Source organism: Zalophus californianus, chromosome 7 (assembly GCF_009762305.2).
Source record: "Zalophus californianus isolate mZalCal1 chromosome 7, mZalCal1.pri.v2, whole genome shotgun sequence".
NCBI classification, from domain to species: Eukaryota; Metazoa; Chordata; class Mammalia; order Carnivora; family Otariidae; genus Zalophus; species Zalophus californianus.
Genome location: NC_045601.1, coordinates 8,312,303 through 8,336,799, shown reverse-complemented (window position 1 = coordinate 8,336,799; position 24,497 = coordinate 8,312,303). Strand labels below are relative to the sequence as shown.

Here is a 24,497-nt window from a genome sequence, read left to right as displayed (position 1 = left end):
CCCAGGGAAAGCTTGAGAAAACTCGAGGCTCAAAGAGGTTAGCAGGGGTCTGCTGTGGGGAAAAGGCTTCTAGAAGTGGCAGCCGGAGTACTTGTGGGAGAGGGCAGGGCCATGAGCCCTTTGTCCCCAGGGGTGGACACGTGTGTGTGCGCGCGCGCGTGCGTGATGGTGCACGGGGACACATCTTGCTGGAGAAACAGACTGGAGACAGAGTCCCAGCTCCTCTCTTGCGGAGGGAAACCAGGCATAGGGCACCAAGAGGTTCTAATATTTCCAATATTCCGTCTCCTCACCATTGTACCTTGAAGGCTTCTCCCCAGCCCTGTGCCTGCATTGCTCAATTATTGGAGGCAGTTGCAGGGAAAAAAGAGGCTGCAATTTGCCAAGATGGAAAGAATCATGCACGTCCTTGCAGAGCCATTTTTCCACTGTGACTGGGTATGTACTAAGGGGCTGGGGAGAAGGGGTAGAAGAGCCACGTGGACCGACGAGGTGCAGGGCTGGGTGGGGGGGCGTGTGCTGGAGGGTGTGGGGGGCCACTGCTTCTTGCTGTTAAGGGCCCCTGAGGTCAGTGTTGTCCAAAGCGCAGCCTGGCTCTCGTCCATCTGGGCTGGACTCCCCCAGCAATGCCGCCCCCTTGTCGAGGGGTTGGCCCCCTGCTCCACAATCCTCCAGAGCAGAGCGGGAGACATGGACATCTTCAGACTGATAAAGGGAAAGATTCAATCCTTGCCTCTCTGTAACTGTTCAATTTATACATCGACACCATGTGTGGTGCAAAGCCATCCGCTAAAATGCCCAGGGCATAATCATGTTATGCCTGAGTTTTCTATCCTCTGGCTCTTTCTCGTTTCAGGACGTTTTGCTTTTGTGTTAGTTTCAAAAAAAAATTTTTTTTTTATGGATATATAATTTACATACAAAAAATAACACATTTTAATTGCACGGCTTAATGACTGTTAAGAAAATGCATACACCTGTATAAGCACCACCCTATTCAAGATGTAGACGCAAACATTTTTTCTTTGGTCTCCCTCACTTTCTTATATTTATTTTTTTCTTTTTAGTCCCTTCATGTGAGTTCCTTGAACACATTTTAGAACTATGTTTTATTTTATATGTAGTGTTTTGGTATAGCTGTTTTAGTAGTTGCTTAGATTTATATTATATTTATATATACATATTTTATATGTATGTTATATTTATATATAAACCCAAGGCTACTCACGTCATCTTTTTTTAAATTCAAGTATAATTCACATGAAGTGTTATATTAGTTTCAGGTGTTCAATATAATGATTCAACAATTCTATACATTGCTCAGTGCTCATCGTGAGAAGTGTGCTCTTAACCCCCTTCACCTATTTCACCATCTCCCACCCACCTCCCCTCTGGCGACCACCAGACACTTTTCTATTGAGATATAATTGACATATAACACTGCATTAGTGTTTTTTTTTTTTTTAAGTAGGCTCCACACCCAGCGTGGAGCCCAATGTGGGGCTTGAACTCACGACGCCTGAGATCAAGACCTGAGCTGAGATCCAGTCGGACGCTCAACCGACTGAGCCATCTGGGCGCCCCATGACATTGCATTAGTTAGTGTTAGGTATACAACGTAAGATCTGATATATGTATATCTTGCAAAATGAGCATCACCATAGGTTAGTTAATATCCATACCATCCGTAGTTACAATTTCTTTTCTTGCGGTGAGAACTTTTAAGATCTATTCTTTTAGCAACTTTCAAATGTACACTACAATATTGTTAACTATAGTCACCTGGCTCTGCCTTACATCCCCAGGATTTAATTATCTCAGAACTGGAAGTTTATACCTTTTGACCTCCTTCCCCCATTTTGTCCACCCTTCACCCCCAGCCTCTGGCAATCACCAATTCTCTGTTTCTATCAGTTTGGCTGTTTTTCACCACACATAAGTGAGATCATTTGGTATTTGTTTTTATCTGTCTGACTTATTTCACCTGGTGTAATGCCCACATGGAGGTCCATCCACGTGGTTGCCGATGGCAAGATTTCCTTCTTTTTTATGGATGAGTAATATTCCACTGTGTGTGTGTGTGTGCGCGCGTGTGTGTACATATATAAATATCAATGTGGTATATATGTAAATGTCGTGTATATATACATTTTCTTTATCCATTCATCCATCGATGATCATTTCCATAGAAACGGCTTAAAAGGATGGCAGCAAAGGAGGACAACTTCCTTTCTTCACAAATCCCTTTTCTCCCTAGTCACCAGCCCACAACACACACGTGAGATTTTTCAATAATATTAAAATGCCTTTGTTTTCCCTGAGCACACACCTGCGGAGGGCTGGGTTGGGGTTCAGAGTGTCCTGGTGTCAAGGATGGCTGCTCACGGCACACAGGACACCCTATACCCCCGGACAGAGGTGTTGGTGCCCCGGAGTTACCTAAGCGGTGGCCAAAGAACACTTTCCAATATCATCCCGGAATGTGGCAGAGCCGTAAAATTCAACTCCTGTATAGCAATTGTTTCGAGCTGAGTTTTGGGCCCCCAAAATATATATTGAAGTGGTAATGCCCCAGTACCTCAGAACGTGACCTGATTTGAAAATAGGGTCAATGTAGACATAATTAGTTAAGATGACGGAATCCAATGTGATTGGTGTCTTTGTAAGAGGACAGCCATGTGAGGACATGTGATGCTGGAGACAGAGACCGGAATGATGCAGCTACAAGCCACAGACAGTCACAGATCGCCACGTATCCCCACAGATCGCCACAGAGCGCCAGGGACCACCAGGAGGCTGGAGGAGGCAGGGAGGGATTCTATCTCCAGAGATGCAAGGCATGGTCCTATCAACACCTTGACCTTGACTCCCAGCTCCAGAACTGTGAGCGAATCCATTTCTGTGGTTTGAAGCTCCCCGGTTTGTGGTACTTTGTTACAGTGGCCCCAGGGACCCAAAACCATGCCACCTACCATGCTTTCCCATTCTCTTTTCGCTGCAGCCCATCAGTTAAAAAGACTTTGCTAAGCCCTAGTTTTTATAGTTTGTATTATAAAAACAACTAACTGACTTATTGAAAATTTGGGTTGAATTTTAAATGACACATTCTCTGAGCCACACTGACATCCCCACTATGGCCGCAGAAACAACAAGAACAAAACAGCTAAGAGTTATGAACTCTTACAGGAGACTTCCTGCATCTCCCGGTTTAATGCCCACACAGCCTGATGAAGGGAGTATGACATTGTCCCCATTTTACAGGTGAAGAAGCTGAGGCTTTGGGAAGTCAAGAAACTTGCCTGAGGACTCTGGAGGTGAAGTGGATTGAAACCCTGGACAGTGTGAGCACAGAGCCCGTGGTATTAATGGGCCTGCCTGTCCCCACTGCTCCTTCCCTTTCCCCTGCTCTGTGCAAATGTTTACCCAGCCCCTACCTTACCTGCAGGAACTCACCGTGTTAAGGTCTGGTTGGAGGTGGATATGGGGAGCAAGGCTTCCCTGTATGTGTAACCGGATTGTTTCTTGATGTAGCTTGGGGTTCAAACAGCATAAGCAAGCCAGCTTCCAGAGTGCAGTACACGAAGACCCACCCTCAGGTAGTGGCAGGCAGTCAGATGTCACCGGCTCTGAGGCTGCCTGATGTGCTGAAGGAGAAAACACCTCAAATTTCGTCTCTAGCAAGGCAGATCCCAGGGAGGGCCCCTCGTCCCTGGGGAAGCAATGAGTCAAACAGCATGGCATCTTGTCAAGACTGTGTGCCCAGGTGCAGGGAGAACACAGTATCAGAGGATCTGTGTCTGTGGAGTTGGTCAGGAAAGACTTCTGATCCTAGAACTTTCCAGAACTTCACCTCAGGTTATCCTTTTACAATTTCAGAGTATCAGCCCCATTTAAGGGATCTGAAGGTAACATAGATTAGGCTAGAAGAGCAGGTCAAGGACTTGGAGGGCCACCCACCAGGGCTCCAGTCCGAATCACTGGAACTTCACCGTACTTTCCTCTTTACCCTGAACAATGATTAAAGTTGGGCCTGAATCAAGAAGGTTGGCTTTATTTATTTTGTCTCTTTACACTGTCATAGGCTGGACACTTGTTTTTGTCTGATACAGTTTCAGCAAAACATCAACCTGGGGCCCCACTGGCATCACACGGAGCCCAGGACCTGTCAAACTGCCCGGGAGCGTTGCACGTGGAGTGTTCTCAGCCCCGTAAGGCCCACACAGGGAAGCCCCCAGCTCCTTCCCCAGTGACTTACAGTCTATTGGGAAAACTAGGTGAACACCCAAGAAATTGTAAAACAATTTTATAACCATTATAAAACAATCATAAAACAACCAAGATTTGGAATTATGGTAGCAATTCTAAACAGAGTTGATTTACTCAATTTGTTCTTTTGCTCAGCTAATACTAAATGAGTAAGGCATTGCCTCTGCCTCAAGGAGCTAAGTTTTGTGGGGAGAATGGACACGTAAACAAGTCACTCTGAAAATGTCATTTAATAGATGCGACCACAGTATTTAGAGAACACTTCTCTGCACGGGTCCAGTCACTGGTATGTAAGCTAGCGACCTGTGGTAGTCCCAATACCTAAGTTACTGTCATTTGGAAGTGACTTGTTTCCGTCTCCTTCAGGACATTGTAGGTAAAAAAAAAAACATCGTCCAGATCCATAGTCAGGACCAGAAAAGGGATAATGAACACAAGTTAATGGTGCCCACGTGGACTTCTGACTCAATTAGTGATTTCAAACAATTTTTCTTTTAAGTAGCCCTGTGGTCCACTTCAAAAGCAGGTCAAATATTTGTCTTCAGGCTTTCCAGCAGGAAATGAAAAAAAAAAAAAACCCAATTACACACTTGATGGTATTCTATTAACATAAACAAATTGGTTGCTTGCTTAGGAGAAGCTCAGCTATTCCTGATGCAGAAATCTCTAGGAGGAGACTCTGTAGGTCTGGTGGGAAGGCTGCTAGCCAGATCCTACATGAACACAGTTTTGATCTTTTTATGTCTCTCTCTCTTTTTTTTATAGAGCCTCTAAATGCTAGCTGATGAATATCTCCAAAGAATAATTTAGAAATTAGAGTTTTATGAAGGGCCAAGACAATGCTGGCCAAGTATGCAGGGCTGAACCCAGGGTAATATTTAGAACATCTAGAGGAGTGGATAGACTCCATGTCCCAAGGCAATGCTCCAAAAATATTCTTTCTCACAACTGGATTTTTTCATGATGTTTGGACAAGCGAGAGCACATGATTACAATCTAGGTAAGGAATCTAGAGGGCAAAGTGTCTGTGTAGCCAATTAGGTGCTGATTTGGAGGATGAGGAGATACTCCGTTTGTTCAGATTAGGGAACTTGCCTGAGACGTGTGTCTTTGTGGACGAGCGCCACACAGGAGTGTCCCCACGTCCCCACGCAGCCTCATCTGGTGTCCTGCACATTCTCCTTTATCACCTTGCAAAGGTGCTGGTGGTGCGGAGGGGGAAGAGCCTCCTTTCTGGCGGATCCCAAAAGCGCTGGGAGGTCTGGGAAGACTCAGGGCTGGGGACCTCGCCTCCCACAGCTGGGTCTAATCCTCCCAGGCTCATCCAGGAAGGCGACCTCTGTAACTTCCTCGTGGGTTTGCTTCCCCCTGTTGTCATACCTGCTGTGGTCTCTGCCCCACCACGTGGGCCTGTCTCCTTGCAGGAAAAGAAATGGCATGGGGGAGAAATAAGCCATTTTTCTTTAAGATTTGATGTTTAAGAACTGTGTACTGAAAGTAAAGATCATTGCTTGGGAGAGACCCAACCAATCCCAGACAGGGCAGGCTAGGAGAAGCCTGGAGAACATTCCCTCAGGCTGATGGGATTCAGATCAGCCTGGGAGAGTTCTGTTCTCAGGGCTTTATCTTGGATTTTTATCTGGCCAGTGAGATCTGAAGTCTCCTTTGCAGGACTGGAGGGCAGAGGGCAGGGCCAGCCCTGCCAATCAAACAGATGGGGTAAAGATTCGTACTCATCACTCTGGTCAAGGTAGCAAGTCCACATTTCTAGCGTACCTGAAGTTGCTCTACCCCCAAATGCTGAGCCAAGGCAATTTGTACAGAATGAGTCGTCTGCCACTCTGAGATCTGTTGTTTCCAGCGCAGACTGAGGTCTGTCATCTTCCTATGAAATGAGCCCTCCCGCCTGCCCCAGCCGCAGCCATTCTCGCTCAGCATGGTGACCCGCCCTCTTGTTGTTCTCCCTCTTGCGTCTCTCTAACTCTAAGGGGAATGCTGGGCTCTGGGGAAGCATCTGATGGCCATCTCCCCACCATCCTGAGCTCAACATCCAGGGTAAAGAGGACTTCCTTCCAGATGAGGGATACATTCTAGGATGTGAGTGGAATTCACAGGGCATCCCTGGGGTTAGCACTGAGCAGGAGCCCCGTGGCACTGAGAGGGTTTGGAATTTGAGTGAGTTCCACTTATGGGTCTACTTAGGGCTTCTACCTCTTCTGGGTTCTACCACTTATGGGCCCACTCTCTGGCCTTCTGGGTTACTAAATTTTACTTTCCTTGTTCCTGTAATGCCCTTCCCAAGGGCCCCGCCGCCACGTTTCCCTGTTGTTTGTTGGGAGAAAGAGGGATGGTGTTTCTCTAGGGAACTTTGGAAGGCGGGACTTGGCTCGCGGAGGTGAAAGCCGGAAGTTCCTTCCACAGCGGACGTTGGGGACCGCAGACCTCACTTCCCCAGGCTCTGCTGGCTCTGTTACCCGTTCTCTCTACACCTCCCTCCCCCCAAACTCTCCCTACCTCTCGAGAGGAGGATGATTACTCACAAAGACAAGCCAGGCACAGAAATAGCCAACCTATTTGTGGCTTAAATGCAAGCAGTTTTATTTTTACAGAGAGTTGCTGTATTTTCTCTAAGTAGAAATCATTATCTACCACAAATGAAACCCCAGCTCCATCTGCAGTGGTTCCTGCTCTTGTTAGGGGTGCCAATTAGTCACAAAACAATTGGCACCTCCTACCGCCCACTCAGTCTGGGGGGACAGAGCGCCCTCTCTTCCAGGCTCCCCCTGACCAGCCCCTGCCCCCTGTCTGCCCTCCGCCCTCACCTGGGCACCCCCCGGCCTCTCCACCATCCTGGTGGCCTGGTCCCTGTTCACCCTGCGACTGTCACCAACTTACAAATTGGGCAACTTGTTCTCTCCGTCAGCATGGACAGACTTCTCTGTTCTGTGGGGAGGTGGGAAAAGCCAACTGGTGAGGCCCTGTGTTCTGTTGACTTAAATCATGACGTTGGAGTCTTCCTTCCAGTTGGTCACTCTGCTCAGGGTTTCACAGCCCCCGTAGGGACAGGGCGAACCGTTCATAGAATCTGGACAGTCCCTGAGCTTCTGAGAAGCAGCAAATGTGGAGCAGAGGAACAGAGTGGATCCTTCTGCCCATCCCCAGTCTCCTTCACTCCTCTCTTCCTTCGGGGCGCCTCTTCCTTCCCGACCGTGACTCTGTGCCCTTCTCAGCAGCCCGGTACTTCTCTCGGAACCACCTCTGCTTGCGCCTGTCTGATCCCCTTCCCACCGAGTGCGCCTTCTTTTCTGCCTTGTGGTTTGTTTTAGGCAGTCCCGGGTCTCTTTCCAGTTTCTGATGGTCCTCTGGGAGACGTAAAGTCCTTCAGGAGGCTGCCCCTCTCCTCCCTTGGAACGTCAAAACCAGGTAACGCGAGTGTACTTGGACTCCGCGGGGCCGCGCTGCTCAGCACCTGCATGCCCGTGGCTGCCCTGAACCTCACCTGTGTTGCCCATGGCTTGGAGGTCCTCAGGGAAAGCTCCTGCTCTCCCTTTTCTTCTTCTTCCCCCCCCCGGGGGGGGGACAGAGCCACAGGTCGGGCTTCCCACAGGAGCCGTAGGGCTCACTTCCGTCCTGCTGCTTATGGAAATAGTCAGAGGAAAGCCTCACGCATGGGCTCCCAAGTCTGCTTTCCCACAGAATCTGAAATCGCCTTCTCGCCCTGTTTCGATCTAATTGGTCCCCCGGGTCCATCACTACTTTGACACAGTAACCATGACGGGATGCTTTTGACAAGGAAGAAATACGGCCACAAGTGGAGGGTGGGTCTTCAGGCCAGGGCTGGGCGAGTCAAACCACCCAGAATTTTCCGGCTGGGACTTTAGGCCTTTACACTGGGGCTGTTGGAGAGGGGACAGGGGTCGGGCGGGAAGGGTAACATGACTGCAGGGGCGAGAAAACATGTCGCAGGAACAGCTGCTGGAGGGGTGAATGTCCAAACCAGGCGGAGAAGTGGTCTGGGCACCCAGCTCCTGGGCGCGCTCTCTCCCCCGCTTCACGCTCGCACACTAACATGGGCCGTGACCCTGAACATGGGCTGTGGGGAGGGAACAGGTACTCAACTACCGAACAGCGAGTCCCTCACTGTGCAGGTCGACATCGACATCTGCATCTCATTTCCTCATTGCAACTTTTGGTGGTAATAGGATCGGCCCCATTTTGCAGGCGAGAAAACAGAGTCTTAAACAGAGCTTTGCAGAGACCAGTTGGCCGGTTCCAGGCTGTCGGGGAGGGGAGTGGTTCTGTCTGCTACCCACGTGGCTTTTGCCCTTCTGTAGACCACTTCTCGGGATCACCTCTCTCCTGAGCCCTGGCTGCCCCGACGGCTCCCCGGGGGTCAACCACCCCGCATTCTCACCAGCTCGTTCCCACTCTGGATCAGCGTGAAGATTTTCACTTGAGCGTTTCACTGAATGATGCCATTTGAAGCACGGCTTCTGCTGATAAGCGTGGGACCATCTGCTTGGCACATCTCAAATATTTTCAGCAGTGGGAGAGTAGCTCTGATTTCTTCAGAGAAGGAGGCTGCAGCCGTCCTCGGAGACGTGGGGACCCTCGGAGACCCTACAGGCTGGCGGGGCAGTGGGGCCCCAGGATTCGAAGGGGCACCGTCCCTGCTGCCACCTCTGACCCTCCCTGAGCAAATGGAGCTAGTGAGTCTGCACCCCAGGTTTTAATTGTTCAGCTGCCCTTGGCAACCAGAGTAAGATTTTCCCTCTTCAAAAACCTATTGCCCGGGCAACCCTTTCTGTGCCCGCTGCTTTTACGGTGTGTTAGAGATACGCTGTGTGTTGGCCAAAACCTCTGTATCTTCCTTCCTGCCTTTGTTTTGGAAAATTCGCTTCCTTGCCGGGTGAACTGTCCTCCGACGCTGTTTTTCAACTTCGGGGTTGAAACTTCTGTGTTCGCTTTTTCTCTTTGACTCGTAATGGGGGCAAGAAACTGAGGATCGATTCATGAGTCTGATGTGGACGTGGGGGGTGTTCAAGGCTGTTTAATTTGTTGCTACGAGGGATAAAGGAGTTGGGGTCTGAAAGGGGTGTACTATATTTGATTCCTCTGGGGAAATCTCTGGACCAGGAGCAGTTGGGCATGGCCAGAGGCAAGCTGGATTGATTTTTTTGTGTGTGCCTTTCCTTAGTGGGCACCAGAATTAGTCCTAGCTTCTGTCGCTTATAAACTCGGACGTGCAGCCCATGGGTGGCAAGGCTCAACTCAAAGAAATCTCCTGCTCCATCTTCTCTTTGATGTCCTTTGGCAATTATTTCCAGGACAGGGGTGGGGGTCGTTTGGGGAAACAACGTATAGGATGTTGTTCAATTGCTTTGTAAGCAGCAACGAGAAGGCCGTAACAAGGCTCCCTCTAGAGCAAGGTTTCCCAACCTTGCACCATGACATTCCGGCCAAATCATTCTTTGTTGTGGGGAGCTGTTCTGTGCGTGGTAGCGTGCTCAGCAGCATCCCTGGCTTCAACCACTAGACGCTGATGGACCCCTCCTCTCAGCTGTAACAACTCAAATCTCCAGGCCAAATGACTTCTAGGGGACAGGATCAGCCCCTTGCATCCCCCTGCCCTGAGGCCAGTGTTGTAAGTTGATCCTGCTGTACACTTGGAGAGGGAGCAGAAAGTTTTTGCTTCTCCGTGCAGATGGCTCAAGTGGTAGGAAGCTGGAGACGAGGCTTTTAATACCAGGACAGATGTCCCTGCCCTGCACATTGCCATCAGATCCCTTACCTGCCATGGAAATTCCATCTCACAAATAGGTTTCTGTTTGTCCAGGTTGCTGCACACACACAGAAGGAGGAATTTGCCCTTTCCTCTGGAGCTGCACACCTGGGAGGTCCAGCCTAGGGTCAGGCCTCTCTTTTTGGTTGCGGAGGAACAAAAAAAAGCTTCAGATGACCCACGATGAAGCCCTAGTTTTGTTGGTTTTTCTCTTTCCTTTTCCTCCCTTTCCTTCCTTCCTTCCTTCCTTCCTTCCTTCCTTCCTTCCTTCCTTTCTTTCTTTCTTTCTTTCTTTCTTTCTTTCTTTCTTTCTTTCTTTCTTTCTTTCTTTCTTTCTTTCTTTCTTTCTTTCTTTCTTTCTTTCTTTCTTTCCTCTTTCTTCTTTCTTTCTTCTCTCTTCTTTCTTTGTTTCTTTGTTTCTTCCTCCCTTCCTCCCTTCCTCCCTTCCTTCTTTCTTCTAAGAGTGATGTGGCAGGCTGGGAATCCAGGACCATGGGAGGACTATGGCCCTTGAATGGGAATGTGGAAGAGCATGTTTGCTTCTTCGATCTCTAGAGAAAACTTCAGGAAGCAAAATGTATAGCATTTAAAATTCTCTGCCTTATGCCCCGATAAAGCTGAAGAACCCCCACAACTCTCAGCCTTCTTTGAGCCTCCTTGCTTGTCTGTCAGCTCCACTGTCCATCTGTTCCTGTCCCTTTCGTGGAGAGGCAAATGCAGGTAGCAATTGCGAGGAGACCTGCCAGGACATGGGCTCTGCAAAGCCCACATCCTTAAATGTCTATAGAAACCACCACACTTGTTTTCCCTGCTTGCTGATTCATTATCTCCATTTGGCATTTCCACAAGACTCATACTGGCAATGTGCTTTTCGATACCTAGGTTTCCTTATACCCCGGCCTTCCAGAAATACATTAAAATGCCAGTTATGTGAAGCAACTGAGGGTCAAGGGGCCAGACTGCTTTGCTTAGCACTCACACCTAGTGGCCACTTTAAAAATGTGGCTTTGGGGCAAAGTAGCCTTAGGCAGAGGCAGAATAGACGGGCATCTCTGCAGTGTGATTTGAACAACGTCAAATCTCTCTTCTCAAACATCTCTTTTGTGTTCAGATGCCAAATTGCCTGTAATTCTTTTGATTTTTGCGAGGGGTAGGTGGGTGCTAAGTATACCCTCTACCACCATCAGCCTGGCTCACCGTGACGTGTGTGAGGTGTTGAGCTGCAAGCACGGGGGCGGGGGGCAGCCCAGCCAGAGTGAGGGCTTCTGCACGGGATGGGGTGGGGACCAGGGTCAGAGCTTCTGCTGTGTGAGGAGCGGGTCCCAGGGCAGAGGCCAGTGGCGGCAGTGGCCTGACTGCGTCGGGGGAGCATCGGTGCAGGGGCGGGAGATGGGCAGTGGCCGACATGGGAGGTGATTTACCAACTGTGGATGGATCAAATAAGTAAATATGTTGAGGATAATGGGGGTCAAGTTTCTCACCATCAGAGAAGGGAGTTAGAAATGTGGAGAGAAAGAAGCAAAACTGTACTCAGCAGTGTTGGATTGAAATCAGGGATGCTGATGGGAACCCATTGCACGCGCACACACACACACACACACACACACACACACACACACAGTTGACCCTTGAACAACACGGGTTTGAACTGCTTGGATTCACTTACATGCAGGGTTTTGTTTTGTTCTGTTTTCGATAAATAGAGTACAACACTGTAAATGTATTTTTTCTTTCCTGTGATTTTCTTAATAACATTTTCTTTTCTCCAGCTTATTTCATTATAAGAATACAGCATATAAGGGGCGCCTGGGTGGCTCAGTCTGTTGAGTGTCAGACTCTTGACTTCGGCTCAGGTCATGATCTCAGGGTCATAAGATAGAGCCCCGAGTTGGGCTCTGCGCTCGGTGTGGAGTCTGCTTGAGGTTTTTTCCTCTCCCTCTGCCCCTTCCCTTCCGCGCTCTCTCTCTCTCTCTCTCTCTCAAATGAATAAATAAACTTAAATAAAATACCACATATAATACATATAACATACAAAAGGGACTGGTGCAGGGAACATATAAGAGGAGTAAAGCCTAGTAAAATACCTAGTTTTTTGGCTTAGAAGACTAGGAATACCAGAGCAAGCGTGGAACTGTCGGGAAGGTCTGATTTCTGTTTTGGGTTGGCTGGGGCTGGCGTGCCTTTGTGAGCCGCCCAACTGGAGACATCCAGGACCAGGGGTTACAGGGTCTGACATTCTGGGGAGCTGGCAAGTTAGAGCTAGAGATTTTGGTGTCACCAGAGTGTGGTAATATTGAATGAGGAGGTTGGACAAGGCCACGCAGGGGGAGTCTGTGGAGTAGGAAGGGCAGAGGGTCAGCAAGGGACCCCCGCAGCCCAAGAGCTCTGTAGGAAGAGATCCAGGAGAGGTGACGGAGAAGAAGCTGCAGGTAGCCAGGGGGAGAGCCAGAGGAAGAAAGCGGGTCTAGGCAATGGTGTCATCATGGAGCCCACAGCAGAGACGTGGAGTAAGAGTCCATAACCCTCTGTGTGTGTGCTGGGGGGCAGGAGGAGGGCGAAATCACCTCCCTTTTGAAGGCTCATCTAAAAGCCCAATGCTGGCTAATGGATGCAGCTCATTCTTATTACTTGTCCTCATGAAAGGCCATAACTTGAATGTTCCCGTCTGACTTCAATAATCACTACCTAAAACGGTGAAGAATGGTGCCCTTCATCAATAGAAGTGTTTGTTGATGGTGGTGATGACTCTGGGTCATTCCCCTTCACAGAAGAAACGGGGATCAGAAGAAACTGAAAGCAGCTCATTCCTGTTTTGTGGTTGTTGTTATGAGTTTGGCATTGGGTAGACGGCACCTTAATAAATAAAAATCCATCCTCTAATAAATAATATTCATCTTTTAATAAGCAGTTATTATCCTTCAATGACAATACATAATCCATCCTTTTATTAAGTAACCTTTAATAAAAGTCCATCCTTTGAAGCTTTTAATAAAGACCATTACTGACAATCAAGTTGATGGTGGCGATGGATTCTGATGACATTAAGGCTGTTATTAAATGTCCCAAAAGTCTTACTGACCAAGTGTATGGGTAATGAACTTCCCACGTCCATGACCCATTGACAAAGAACTGGCGTGGGGAGTAGAAACAGTGCTCGTGTGGACCTGGGCGATGCAGGCTCTGGTTCTGGCCTTGCTGTTAACTCAAGATGTGATCTTGGGCTGCTTGTGGCTGCGCTTCCTCACCTGAGAAATACAGGATTCCTCTAAGCTCCAAATGTCTATGACCAACACAGAGCAGACAGACTTGTAGCAGTAAGGAGGTGGTGTGAAGAAGAAAAATAGTTCATCAAAAAAGAAAGACAAGTGAATGTTAAACAGGAAAGAACATCTAAACTCATTAGCAATCAAATAAATACAAAGTAAAACGAGGAATCTTTTATCACCTACTAAATTTGCAAATTAAAAAAAAGATGGAGATATTGTATTGGGGGGTAGAAAGTATATGCATGTATATGCTGTGGGGAAAAAAAGCTTTCATATACTGTAGATGTCTGTGTAATTGGTCCAGGTGTTTTTTGGAAGACAATTTGTTAATATGCTTTAAAATCTTCAAAAATATTTATACCCTTTCATCCAGCAATTCCACTTTTAGAAATATGTCCTAGGGAAATAATTAAAGATGTGCACAAAACTGGCATCCGAGGAAGTTCATTACAGTGCTTTGTTTTTAGAAATAAGGATGAAAAATAAGAAGCAACAGGTATGTCCAGGGTTAGAGAATTATTAAAACTAAATTATGGTTCGTCCAAATAGTGACTAGGAAAATCATGTCTTTAGAGACCATGCTGACAGAGAAAATGTTTACAATATGGTATTGAGTATGAATAGAAAAAAAAAGCAGGCTACCAAAACAGATTAAAAAAGCAATTTCAATTTCAAAAAGGAGCATGTGTCACGCCTAGGAACAAGACGAAAAGAAAATATCCTCGAACGTGAAAGCAGATTAATTTTGATTAGTGGTTTTACTTGTGATTTTTTTTTCCCCCACTAAATGTTCCAAATCTTCTTCAGTGAACACATACTGTTTTATAATTAGAGAAAAAGGCAATAACATTTAGAAAATACCCCCATTTTGGGCTGGGATGAGACATCATAAAATGAGCGTGTGGGGGTGCATGTCTAGTGGTGGCTGAGCCCTGTCTCCCCCGAGGCAGTTCAGCGCACGCCTGTGGCTACTTCCCTCCCAGTGGGATTTGGATGCAGAGAGCACACAGCCCCTGTCCTACTCTGGCAAACTCACAATTAGAAAGTCATCAAGTCTTTGGGGGAAAAAAATCCCCCATAACATTAGGGAATCCGATGCCTTCAATTCCTCCAGTAGGAAGACTGGAGGCAGACTAGAACAGGCTATAAAAGGTAAAGTCTTAAAAATAGGGTCCGGCCCCAGGGCAGAGTAGGAGGCCCGGAGTCAGCCTCGGGAGCTCCCAGCCACAGGGCTGCCTCCACCTGGTTGTGAGAGGGGCTCTCACAATGTCTCCACTGTGGGCTTCCATTTATGGGTCTGTAAAATGAGGGGGGTTGGTCAGACCCGTGGATTCGGACTTCTTTTTTAAGTGGGAGACCGGCTCAGGCTTCACTTAGGATCGGGGTCTGGGCTCCTGCCCTGGGCGGCTCTGGGGCTCTGGGATCAGGGTCTGCGGGAGCTTTCAGCCCCGATGCCCTGCAGGGTCCCGGTAGCACCCCGGGGTGGTGCCCTGGGGAGATGTGTGACACAGCGGCTCTGACCTTGGCCTGCTTACTAATCCTTCCTTTTTCCCTTATAAAAACCGAGGCAGTAACACCTTCCTTATCATTTCTGGAGCTGATTGAAGGATCCAAATTTAACTTGAAGGGAAGATGCCTTGGACGGTTACGTCCGCCCCAGGCGCCTTCTCCTGCCCCGATGTATTGCTTTTTCCATCGGGGTTCTTCAGTGAGAAGGAAGAGAGGGTAGGAAGGTGTTTCTATGATGCCGCCAGTGGTTCATGCCAAATACGGGTGCCATCTCCCACTCAACTCTCCGTCTGTTCTGACCCAGATCTTAGGCGGTGTTGGGGTATTGACCACATCAGGGCACAGAGGGCTGTAGGGACGAGCTCTCTTTCCTCCCCGGATGGTTACCACCAGGTAACAGACAGCACTGCAAATATGATGTCTTTCTAAAGATGAGCTGTGTTAAAAAAAAAAAAAAAAAAAAGGGATTTGCTTGTCTGGTCAGAGTGCAGAGCACTAGACCTGCGCTGATATGGAGACAAGTTACTCTCAGTTTTAATTGTGATTGCTTCCCTGCGTCCTCAGGGCTTTCTGAGAACTCAGCTGTGTGCTATTCTGAGCTAGGTGGTTTTGTCGACCAGCAGCAGCTACCCTGCCTCTCTCCCCCTGCCCAGCCTCACATGTCCTAGCCAGCCACCGACAGGGGGGATAACGGACAGAATGACCAAGGAGCCCCGGGGAAGGGGGTGGGCAGCGAGCGTGTCGGACCAGCTGCGTCCATGGCGCTTTGTGCCACCTGCTATTTCCCTGGAGGGGCTGAAATTCAGTTTGTTAAGACCGGGAATGCGATTTTTAGCAATGCGTCATTTAAATAAAACCCCACTCTAACAAAACAATGTGGAGAGTAAGCATTAGTTGTTATTTTTTTTCTTAAGATTTTATTTGTTTCTCTGAGGGGCGCCTGGGTGGCTCAGTCATTAAGCGTCTGCCTTCAGCTCAGGTCATGGTCCCAGGGTCCTGGGATCGAGCCCCGCATCAGGCTCCCTGCTCCGCGGGAAGCCTGCTTCTCCCTCTCCCGCTCCCCCTGCTTCTGTTCTCTCTCTCGCTGTGTCTCCCTCTGTCAAATAAATAAATAAAATCTTTAAAAAAAAGATTTTATTTATTTGAGAGAGAGCGAGAGAGAGCACAAGCAGGGAGAGTAGCAAAGGGAGAGGGAGAAACCGACTCTCCGTTGAGCCGGGTGCCCAAGGCGGCTCAATCTCAGGACCCCAAGATCATGACCTGAGCTGAAGTCAAGACACTCTACTGACTGGGCCACCCAGACACCCTGAGTTATCATTAGTTTTTAATAAGAATTAATTTTTATGGGATCTTTATTTGCTTTCCAATCACATCCTGATCAAAATCTGCCTTGGGATTTTTGCGACAGAACTTTCTACTAACTGGCACGTCCTGGGCTGGAGGTGGTGGTTTTCTCTCTTGGACCACTGTGACGGGCTTTATTTCTTGGAATAATTCAATAAGTACTCACTGGATGTCTACGGTGTGCCAAGTGCTGGAGATTCAGACATGAATAAGATAAAGCCCTGTTTTCCACAAGTTTGCAGGTTGGTAGGGGAGAGGCAATTTTAACTCTGCTGCCAGGAGGAATGTCGAGGAGAGAGAACACCAGAGTGGGCGAAGGGAGCATTGGATGGTTGGTGCAGGGAACAAGGAGGCAGGAGGCGAGGAGATACTTCCCGAGGTTCCAGGCCAGAGTCATGGGAACGGAAGAGGGGCATGCTGTGGGTTGCTCCTGCATTTGAAATTCACAATCAGGCAAACGCACAGTGGTAAATAATGTTCTAAAGATCTCGCATGTGTGGGCATATCCCAGCCCTGCGCTGAAACCTCTCATGGCCCCCAGTGCAAATGGCGGAGGTTTTCCAGCCATGACCCCTGTCCCACCGGCATCAGAATCCCCTGGACTGTGAAATTACATATTCCAGAGCCCCATTCCCAGGCTTTCTGAAACAGTGCGGTCTTGGAATTTGCATTTTTTCATAAGCAATCCCAGGTAATTTTTAAGCACCAAGCTGGATAAGCATAGTCTATAGAAGAAGCTTAACATTTTTAGAGAAGCATCAAAACCTGGCTGTCATGCTTCAGCCCAGCTGTCCGCCCAGGGTCCACCCACCTTCTTGAACCCCATCCCCAACATCTTGTGCCCTCCTGCCTCCATGTGTCAGTCCGTCTGTTCCTTTTTCTTAAAATGCCTTTCTTCCTTCCCTCAGCTAACAAACTCCTACTGACCCTTCAAGGCCCAGCCTTGTAGAACCTTCCTTGAAAGCCTGAGACGTTGCCTCCTGCTGTGTGCTTGCCTGGCACGTGGTCAAGGACCCCTTCCTTCCATTTCCTGTATTGAATTAGGTTTAGTTCTGTCTGTCCCCCTACAAAACTGCAGAGGACTGTGTCTTATTTATTTCTTCATCCTGAACACTCGGGACAGTGACTGACATCTAAATGTTTATTGGAAAATGGACAGAGGGTGATCTCTCTCCAGAAAGTGAATTTGGTTACTTTGGTTTGACTTTAAAAGAAAACTACAGTTTGATCTCATGTGTTGAAACACCTTTCCGAACTGGCTTTTATGAGGAGTGCATAGCAGCTCTCTTGCACGTAACGAGTAGCCGCGCGATGCTGCGGTCTGTGAGATGTTCGAGGATGCAAGTCTGAGTCAGAAAGATGTTCTTGCCAGCTTTCTTAAACATTCTGATTAGAATTCAATTAGAAATTAGAAAAGTTCTGATTTGACATATCTGGTCTTTAATTTAGGTCTGCTATGAAAAGATGACAGCATTTGACTTCCTTGTATAAGGTATTTCGGTTTTGTGATGGTTCTCGACCTGGCTGTCCAATAGGGTAGCCATCAGCCACATGGGGCTACTGAGCCTGTGAAATGTGGCCACAAAACACACATGGGAGTTTAAAGACGCACTGTGAGAAAAAGAACGTAAAATATCTCATTAATATTTTTTATGTTGATTACACGTTGAAATAATATTTTGAACACATTGGGTCAGATAAAATCGTTATCAAAGTTCATTTCACCTGTTTCTTTTTAGTTTTTTTGTATGTAGCTACTAGAAAAATGTAAGACATGTGGCTTGCATTATCTTTCTACTGGCTCGTGCCGATTTAGACCCTTCTTACCCTCTCCCTCTCTGTTCTCCAGACTATTCTGTTCCCTCTCTTCTGCCTCTAAAACACCACCCCCAACAACAAAACACCCAGCTCTGAAGCACCTACCATCCAACTATGTTACCTATGACCCTCCTCACTGTGACTATTTATACACCCCTGGGATGCGTTCCCAAATTCCTTGAGGATTTTAGCACCTAGCTCACAGTCTTTTTTTTCTCCCCCCCCCCAACCACATTCCACTATTCCCCAGTCATTTCAATGTTCATGTAGAGAAGTCTTCCAAAGCCTGGCTCCAGGTCCTGATCTCACCTCAGATGACCTTGTCCTCCACTCTCCCTCCGCCGTTCTTTCCCATGGTCATACTCCACACTTGTCAACAGCGATAACCCCAAATCTGCACTGCCACAATCTTGGCTGCAAGCAACCCTTTCTCCAGCCCCACCTCCTTTTTTCTGGTTCCCTACCTTTAGTGCTTGGACTTCCGCAGTCGTCTGATAACACCGGGCTCTATCAGATGGCTTCTGTGTCCTGTTCACTGTCATTTCTCTCATGACCTCACCTTTCTCCTAACCCCATTGAATTCTGTAGTCCATCATGGCACCCATTCCCTTCCATGTGGTCTGATCCCGTTGGCGCCTCTCGTCCACTGTTGCACCAGCCTGGGAAAACCCCGGCCCTGGCTAAATCGAACCTTCTCCTTCACCGTGCTCACACCTGAACGGCCAAACTGTAGCTGGAGAAAAACACGTGTCATGCTGAATTTTTAAATTCATGGGGGTTTAAAGACCCACTGGTGGGCTCTGATGTTTGCCCCAAATCTCGCTCTTTGTGTATTTCCCTGGTCCTTTCCCTTGTTCACTTGATTATTTCACATGCTGCCCACATGAGGAGAACCTTCTGCCTCTCTTCACTCTTAGCTGATGATTTGGCTTCTTACTTTCTGAAAAAGGAGATACTGTGCATTCAGAAGAGAACTTCTTCCAACTTCTAACACTCCTGCTGTCAGCCTACCTGCCTAACTGCATTTTTAACCACACACTCTGCCTTCCCTTCTGCTCTGATGAATAAATTATGCTATCAGCAAAAGCCAGCAACTCCACCAAGCTCTAGAACCCTAAGTCATGAGTCATCAACTCTTTCTTCTCTCCTGGAAAATTCTTATTAGCTTATCAACTCTCCCAAAACCCCTGCAGCCCTCTCCAGTTACTGTTCCATTTCTGCTTGAATTTACATTAAATTTCCTCAAGAGGGTTGTCTATACACACCGTCTCTACTTACTCTCCTCCCATCCTCCCTGGAATCCATGTTGGTTAATCAGACTTTCGTTTTCTCCACTCTGCCTAAACAGCTCTCATCAAGGTCAACAATAACTCTACTCTAATGGTCCGTTTCCAGCTCTCATCTACTTTGAACTTGGAGTAGAAGTTAGCACAGTTGATCACACCTTTGTGAAGCACTTCTGCTTTCTGGACATCACTCTCCCTTGGTTGTCTCTTACCTCTCTGCCAGATCCTTCTTCGTTTCTTTTGCTTCTTTCTCTTCACCTCCCCACGACCTGTAAACTTTGAAATGCCCCAAGGATTGGTCTTTGGACCTCTTTTCCTTTATAATTACCTATATTTCATAGATAATCTCATTTAGCCTCATGATTTTAAATCCTCCCTGGTTGTGTACAATACCTGCATTTATATGCCCAGCGTGTACCTGTCTCCCTAGCTCCTGACACTCTTAGACATCCCCATTTGCATAGGCTTTTCTTTTCTTTTTTTTTTTTAAGATTTATTTATTTATTATTTGAGAGAGAGAGAGAGAGGTGGGGAGGGGCAGAAGGAGAGGGAGAGAGAGAATCTCTAGCAGACTCCCCACTGAGAGTGCAGCCTGACCCAGGACTCGATCCCACGACCCCGAGACCATGGCTTGAGCCAAAATCAAGAGTCAGACACTTAACCGACTGAGCCAGCCAGGCACCCCATGCATAGGTTTTGCAAACTCAGTGTACTTCTCCTAACCCACTCCAACTGCACATTGTCTATTCAGTAAATGGCTGAAAACTCATTCTCTCTCTCTACAATAACACATCTCATCCACCAACAAAGCAAATTGCCTCCAGAATCCAACCATGTCTTGCTGCCTCCACAACCACATCTTAGTTCATGCATGGTCTGTGCTTTTTCTGTGTGGCACTTACTAGGACTTGACATCTTTTTATTTGTGGTTGTTGTTGGGTTATTGACTGCCTTCCCACCGGAGCAGAGACTCCAAGAGGTTGATGCTTGATCTATTTCCTTCACTGCCGTGTCCCAACACCTAGAATAGTGCCTGGCAGGAAGTTGGCTCTGAATAAATATTTGATGGGTGAATGTGGGGAATGTGACTGTTTTACCTACAGACTTCTAACAAAGGCTGCTCTCTACAACAGATCTTTGGTCAGCCAGGCCATAGTATTCTGAATTCTGGTCCTGGTGTTGGGCTCCCGAAGGTATTGGAGTCTATTTCTTCTGTTTAATTATGAAATGGAAGGAGAACTTGCCCCAGTGAAAATAATTGCCAGTACCTCATCAGAGCAGCTGAGGGAAGTGCTAGTCAGGAGATGGGTGATGAGGACAGCAGAGGCGGAGGTCCCCTGGGCTCCTGGAACACACCACTGGAGAGGTAACTATCCTTCTCAGCAGGCCGCCTGCGAGTCTGGGCGTCACGCACAGCTGTACTGAGCCCCACACGCCGAGTTGTGCCAATGCTGGGCTCCTGCTGACTCGATCCTAAAAACATCTAATATCATCGAGACGTGCAACCTTCATAAAATATTGCATCTCTGCACTGTTCTGCTTCAGGGAAGCTTGTGAGGAAAAGGCAGATATCTATTAATTTAAAATATTGGTTTGATCAACTTCCTACAGGTTAATTATTTTGCACACGGAGGGACGCTGGTCTACAAGGTCAAAATTCAAAAAGCAAAGAACAGTATTTTACCGCCACGATCAAAATGACAACAACAACAACGACTTGACAAAGTCAAGGACAAGTTAAAGCTGGCACCAGGGGGAGGATCTCTGCCGCTGCCTACCTTGTCCTTTCTCCAGTGGGGGAAGTGGCATCTGTGTATTTGTTACATAACAGGAAGAGGGCGGGGACTGTGCATATATTTATTTTGCAATTCATAGACATGTGATAGAAAGTTTCTGAGAATCTTTGCTTTGCCGTCTCAAATATTCAGTGTTTCTGTTGGTTTCCAGTTAGTGTTTTGTTGAACGTCTGTCAGTAGTGTTTTCCTGCATGGTCTGGCCTATGCTTTGTGGCGATGTGACCACACCTCGTTAAGGCTCACCATCTGTCACTCAGAGCATTGGTTTCCCTGGCTCACCTAGTCTGGGGAGGTGCCCAGTTTTGTCACAGATATTGAGACCACATAAGGCAAATGCCTTCTCATTGTTCACACTTGCAAAAATATTGGTACACGATTGAACATAATTTTGCTAGCTATTTCCTCTCATTTATCCATCATATACGGCACTTCATTCATTTAAAAGAAAAAATGACAGCAACAACACTGACCAAACATATATTTTGTCTTTGCACCTGAATGCAATTAATCAGGTTCCTCAAAACGGGAGACAAAGGTGCAGAAGATGAATGATTTTGAAGATGCCATTCTGAAAGCTTGGGCCAGGCCAGACATGGACGCCAGGCACTCTGACCCTCCTGCTTTGCTGGATCCCTTTGGCACTGAGCCACAAGCAAATAATAATACAGAATTAAGGGCTATTGGTGGACCGAAAAATCATGAAATCAGTTCTCTTTTCTGGTGAAATGTCTAATTTTGTCGTTGTCAGAAAAAGAATTTTACAGTCAGTTAAACATATTTGTTAATAACATGAAGTTCGTGATCTGTTGCTGAAATTTTCCCTTCTCCCCTAGTACATCAATTTTCATGCTGTCTTTTTTGTTTCTGTTTTACTTATTTATAGAAAATTACCTAAAGAGCCCCTGCCTGAGGCCTCCTCATGGATGAGTCGAACGTGACGTCATTCGTTGATGAGAAGTCCACAAACGCCTCCACCTCCAGGAATACCTCTGCCGGGGACCTGCGTCGGGAAATCCCATTTGTGCACTGGGTAATTATGAGCATCTCCCCTCTGGGCTTTGTCGAAAATGGAATCCTCCTCTGGTTCCTCTGCTTCCGGATGAGAAGAAATCCCTTCACAGTCTACATCACCCACTTGTCTATTGCAGACATCTCGTTGCTCTTTTGTATTTTTATTCTGTCTGTTGACTATGCTTTAGATTATGAGCTCTCTTCTGGCTATTACTACACGATTGTCACCTTATCAGTGACGTTTCTGTTTGGCTACAACACGGGCCTCTATCTGTTGACGGCCATTAGTGTGGAGAGGTGCCTATCCGTCCTGTACCCCATCTGGTACCGATGTCATCGCCCCAAGCACCAGTCGGCCTTTGTCTGTGCCCTCCTGTGGGCACTTTCGTGCTTGGTGACCACCATGGAGTACGTCATGTGCATTGACAGTGAAGGGCAGAGTCACTCTCGAAGTGACTGCAGGGCGGTGATCATCTTCATTGCCATTCTGAGCTTCCTGGTCTTCACTCCCCTCATGGTGGTGTCTAGCACCATCCTGGTGATTAAGATCCGAAAGAACACGTGGACGGCCCATTCCTCGAAGCTGTACATAGTCATCATGGTCACCATCATTATCTTCCTCATTTTCGCCATGCCCATGAGGCTCCTGTACCTGCTCTATTATGAGTATTGGTCAGCCTTTGGAAACTTGCACCATATTTCTCTTCTTTTCTCCACAATCAACAGCAGCGCCAACCCTTTTATTTACTTCTTCGTGGGCAGCAGTAGGAAGAAGCGGTTCAAGGAGTCCTTAAAAGTGGTTCTGACCAGGGCTTTCAAAGATGAAATGCAACCCAGGCACCAAGAAGACAATGGCAACACCACCACAGTTGAGACCGTGGTCTGAGGATGGTGGCCGGAAACCGTGGACAAAAATGGTGGGGCACAGATAATTTGTACTTTGTGCTTGGAATACCGCTTAAGTATGTCCTAAATATGACACGGAAGGACACCGCATCCCATATGCATGAGATACTCATTAACGATAAGACCGTATCCTTGTACTGTATCTTCTGAAAAAGCCTAAAAATGTGTTGGACGTCTTTCATTTCTGTACCTATAAAAAAAACTTTGGCTCCTCCTCAGCTCTTCCAGCAACATTTCCCATAAACTGTAGAAATTCCTCTAGCAGGAAGGTGTGCAGGTGAGTACTGGAAAAGGTAACAAAAGCATTTGTTGGAACTTGAGAAGGCGGAGTCACGTAGCAGGAAGAGCATGGGCTTTGGAGTCAGATCGACTGTCATTTGCTTCCTGGGGACCTCAGACAAGTGGTTTGACCTCTAAGAGCCTCTCGTCCTCACTTATAAAATGTTTAATAGTAATAGTCCACCCCTCCCAGCCTTGTGGTGAGGATGAACTGGGAGATGCGGTATGCTGAGCACTTGGCACATTGTCAACCCTCAATAAACATTAGTCTTTCCTCCTTGAAGTGCAAGGAGAAAGACATACTTCTGTTTTGTAACTTGTGCATGTGTGCACGCATGCACGCACACACAGCTCTATCATGTACAAATATTGTTATGTGTTTTCCAATGTTGAATGTACATCTGTGAAGGTCTTTCTGCTTGAGGCATGAACGCTTTTCATGGAGCAACACCTCCGCTGGAAGCATCTGCAGATGTTACAACATCCAACCATCCATGTGTCAGAGCATTATTTCAGGTTGTGAAGAAAAACATTTGGCCACCAGTAGAGGAGTTTCTCATGGCTCTTCCTTCCCTCTGTCAGAATGCTTGGTGTAATGAAAGTCTGTTTGGAAATCCTTTGCTTGACATAAGTTTTCATGAATGGAACTTAATTCACGAGTTTGTGAAGGTGACTGTGTTTTTGGAGGCTCCCCTCCTGCCCCCATGAAGTGATGGGTTATTTACAGCCACAAAGTTCTGCCCCTTGAACTCTTTTTCCTCGTGAGCATTTCTTTGAGGTAGTCCTGGGAGGAGGCCACGCAGCAGGGGCTGGGAGTTTTGGTCACATCTCAGAGGGGACCCGGGCATTTTTCCCAAGAAAATCTGTGCCGGGCTTGGTCAATATCTTAGTGCTCTGCTGCTCGCCTGCCATGACTTGTGTCTGAGTCTTCAGACAGCATGCCCTGGGTCTCCCCTAGGAAACACATCGTGGCCCATAGACCATATTACTATGTTTCATTTCCTTCTGCATCTTCTAGGTGCTCCACAAAAATGACAGTGCTTTGTGTGGTCCTAGGGGAGTAAAATGTTCATGCCTATAAATGAACCCATTAGGATTTATCTTAACTGTTTGTCCCCAAAGAGCCAGAGACTTTTCAGAAGAAATGTCCATTTCTTCTCCATCCTGACTTTCGAAAGGAATGATCACCTGTGATCTGATCGGGGTGCAGGGGGCAGCTTCGTTGGGGGAGATG

At 47.4% G+C, this 24,497-nt stretch overlaps 1 protein-coding gene across 2 annotated transcripts; it reads left to right on the top strand.

Annotated features, from left to right (window-relative positions):
- The first annotated feature begins 8,760 nt into the window (after positions 1–8,760).
- Positions 8,761–24,471, top strand: MAS1 (MAS1 proto-oncogene, G protein-coupled receptor). 2 transcript variants are annotated; one of them, XM_027600960.1, is made up of 2 exons: positions 8,761–8,975; positions 21,951–24,471. In XM_027600960.1, the coding sequence occupies exon 2, from the start codon at positions 21,987–21,989 to the stop codon at positions 22,962–22,964; it is 978 nt and encodes a 325-aa protein (XP_027456761.1). In that variant the 5' UTR covers positions 8,761–8,975; positions 21,951–21,986; the 3' UTR covers positions 22,965–24,471. The 2 variants fall into 2 exon arrangements, with proteins under 2 accessions (XP_027456761.1, XP_027456760.1); XM_027600959.1 differs by having other exon boundaries at positions 8,761–9,025.
- Positions 24,472–24,497: the final 26 nt, after the last annotated feature.